Source organism: Leptinotarsa decemlineata, unplaced genomic scaffold (assembly GCF_025532065.1).
Source record: "Leptinotarsa decemlineata unplaced genomic scaffold, Ldec_3_MD MMD2_tig00003192_RagTag_RagTag, whole genome shotgun sequence".
Classification (NCBI taxonomy): Eukaryota; Metazoa; Arthropoda; class Insecta; order Coleoptera; family Chrysomelidae; genus Leptinotarsa; species Leptinotarsa decemlineata.
Window position 1 is genome coordinate 4,037,538 of NW_027412582.1, and position 3,060 is coordinate 4,040,597.

General features: G+C 30.2%; 1 protein-coding gene across 1 annotated transcript; it reads right to left on the reverse strand.

The window, feature by feature from the left end:
• LOC141483277 (uncharacterized) lies at positions 1 to 2,690 on the reverse strand. Its single transcript, XM_074177771.1, has 3 exons — positions 2,100 to 2,690; positions 1,612 to 1,885; positions 1 to 1,499 (listed from the first exon to the last, which is right to left on the reverse strand). The coding sequence occupies exons 1-3, from the start codon at positions 2,316 to 2,318 to the stop codon at positions 1,294 to 1,296; spliced, it is 699 nt and encodes a 232-aa protein (XP_074033872.1). The 5' UTR covers positions 2,319 to 2,690; the 3' UTR covers positions 1 to 1,293.
• Positions 2,691 to 3,060: the final 370 nt, after the last annotated feature.

Here is a 3,060-nt window from a genome sequence, read left to right on the forward strand (position 1 = left end):
TCAAATTCAAACAAACTTTATTCAGATGAACTTACAATAAGCACTGTTGAATTGTCATTGGTTTTTTCTAGCCTACATTCGGTACCAAAATCTTATTTTTGTTTCTAATATTAAATTTATGAATATCACTTTGTCAAAAATATGTCATTGTTTTTCCATTTTAAATATACACTCTTTGAATGTATTTCTTGTTTTATTAAATTATCTAAGTATCAGTACAATTTTTTTGAATTAAAAAAAATAAGAAAAGTAGGTCTTCTGAAATTTTATTTTTCAATTCAGTGATAATGAATAATAACATACTTCAAGATTATATAATTATTGCATGTGATGTAATAAATTTAATGATATATCATTTAATAAGAGAATCCTGTAAATTTATTAGAGCACATGCAATAACAATGACATGATCTAATACACGAAGTATGTTATGATTTATCACTGCATGTTGTTTCAACATATGAAACTCTCTTAAACGCCTTATCACCCGTTCAACGTGGATTCGCAAGCTGGCAATTATTTTAGTTTGTCGAACTTCAGTTTTAGTCAATTTTGTACCAGCTTTTATACTGGGTGGTCTTAATAGTTTCATACCCTTTTCATGAAGTATCTGTTCAAGGTGCTTGAAACCCCTATCAGCTAAGATGTAAGTTCCCAGAGGTAATTCATCTAAAAAGTTACAGTTTTCTGTTATTGCAACATCACTTGTTCTACCACCAAACCCATGAGAAATATAATTAATTAAACCATTAGGTGTGCATGATATTAAATATTTTACAGTGTTCCCTTTTTTGTACTCCGACCAAACTATCTAAACAATCTATGATGCAGCTGATATTATGATAGTTATGTCTAAATGCAATAGGGAGATTTTTTTTAATTAATTTTTTATCCAAGTTTACAATGAAGGGTCTTAAAAAACTAGCTATTATTGGTATGTTTGTTAAAAATAATTTACTAGCATAAGATAATGATATTCCAAAATTATCTTCTAGTTCTGAAAAAGTGCTATTCAATCTAATTTTTTTTAAGCATAACAAAATGTATTCCAATTTTATATTCGAGTGTTTATGTATCAACTGAATTAAAAAATAACATTCTTTAGAAATACCAACATACATCAAAGGTTTCTTATGAATTAAACCAATAGTACTTTTGAGACACTTTAATTGTTCAATAGCCTCACTGGTATCTGTAAGATGACTATCGGAGTCGGTGACCCTTGATGATGTTACTACGGAAGGTGATCCACGTTGGCTTTCAAAATAAATATCGCTATCTGACCTATCATCTTCAAGTAAAATATTTCTTAAAGGGTGAAGTGCAACGTGAAGTCGTGGAAACTTTGAACGGTGAAGTAGAAATACTCTTATATTGCCATTTTGTTTGCACCGCTTTGCTCCTATAATGCAAATTCACTTTTGTTGTTACTTGAACAGATTTTTCTACAGACATGATAAGGTCGGTTATTGTTCCTTTATCTTGAGACTTTGGCAATTCTGAAAAGACAAATTATTTAAATTAATTACCTATTTCTTTCATATATTGAATAAAATGCCTATAAACATATTATTATGACTTTATAAGCAGTCTAATAAATTGATTATTTACCTTCAGACTCAACAATTTCTCTTAACTCATTCTGATCTTTTTGTAAGCTTTCTTCATGGATGTCAGTAGCATTTTCACTTTGTAGACATTTTTTGACAATGTCAAGTCTTTGCCTTTTAATTGATGTTTCTCGAGAAGATCCAGGTCCACCATCAGATAGCTGTCTTTTGCGACCCTGACAATAAAATTTTGTTGGTACAGCATCATCTGTTAACAATATTTTTTTGCTGAAGCCCATGGTGTACCTCATATAGTTAGTTGTGTCTTTTTCCATCTGTAATTCAAAATATTTACTTAGCATGTGAAGTATTTGATATTGAGGGGATAAGTAATGTTTCACATCTATACATAAAATACTATACTGTATCACTAGTTATAAATCATGTTGAAATAAAATCACCATTCGTAAAGGATGGATATACACTACTTGAAACTAAGGGAAAACGTGAGTAATATAACATGAATAACAAAAATAAAATATTACTTACATCAAAGTGATCTTCACACATAAAAATATTTGTGTGCGATAAAATGCTGTTGGGATCTCTTCGAGATAACTGTAACCATTTTCTACGTCTTTTGGGATTTGTTGGAACGGAAACGAACACTTTTTGTGGAGTATGTATAGATGTACTTGTACATTGTGGCACTACACACCATTTATAAACCATTTTATCTGATAAATAGACCAAAGTAATAAAATACATATAATAGGTACTGATTTTAGTTGTTTTTGATATCTGTTTACTTGCTTGAAACGTCACAATGTCACGTGACGGCAGCCATCACAGAAACAGCTTTTTTGGCGCAGGTTTAGAAATTTGAATTTTGAAAAGCATTTTTACTGAAAAATACATTTTAAATCTCCTAAATATTAATGGAGGAGATTTCTTACGTAGTAAAGATTCATTTATAATGATTTCCAAAAATTAGTCAAATAGCCTATTACTCTTGAATATGAAATAACACCCACAAATAAAGAACAGTTCGATTCTTACTATGTGTTGTTTTATTTAATAGACAGCAGGTAACAACGTGTTGTAACTGAAGTGAAAACAGAACTAACTACAATACATAAGTCATAGTATTTATACAGGGTCCTGCAACAGTGTCAAATGGATTTCGCTTTGAAAAAATGACCATTTTTCGAAAGAAATGCTCATTTAAGAAAAACTATTGAACTTAGCCATAGGGAATACTTAATGAGATTTGTAGAGGTTTCGTTGGCGCTTCTTATGGATCAATAATATACAGGGTGTTCCATTTAATATAAGGAAGATTTTGCAAATTTTCATTTACAATATTTGGCAAGCGGTTTTTCATACCCTGTATATCACAGGTCGATTTCAGATATATCGTTTGAGAGAGTTACCAATGTAGAATATTCGACCAAAAAAAAATTTCAACTGGACTTGGCACCACTTTATAATTTCAAATATTCTGAGTGAC

What these genes read in the sequence shown, in the direction of transcription:
- LOC141483277 (XM_074177771.1), bottom strand. Translation starts at nt 2,318, where the DNA reads ATGTATTTTATTACTTTGGTCTATTTATCAGATAAAATGGTTTATAAA. An exon ending in TGTGTGAAGATCACTTTGAT is followed by an intron (nt 1,886 to 2,099) that starts GTAAGTAATATT and finishes TTTGAATTACAG; the next exon opens with ATGGAAAAAGACACAACTAA. An exon ending in AGAAATTGTTGAGTCTGAAG is followed by an intron (nt 1,500 to 1,611) that starts GTAAATAATCAA and finishes TTGTCTTTTCAG; the next exon opens with AATTGCCAAAGTCTCAAGAT.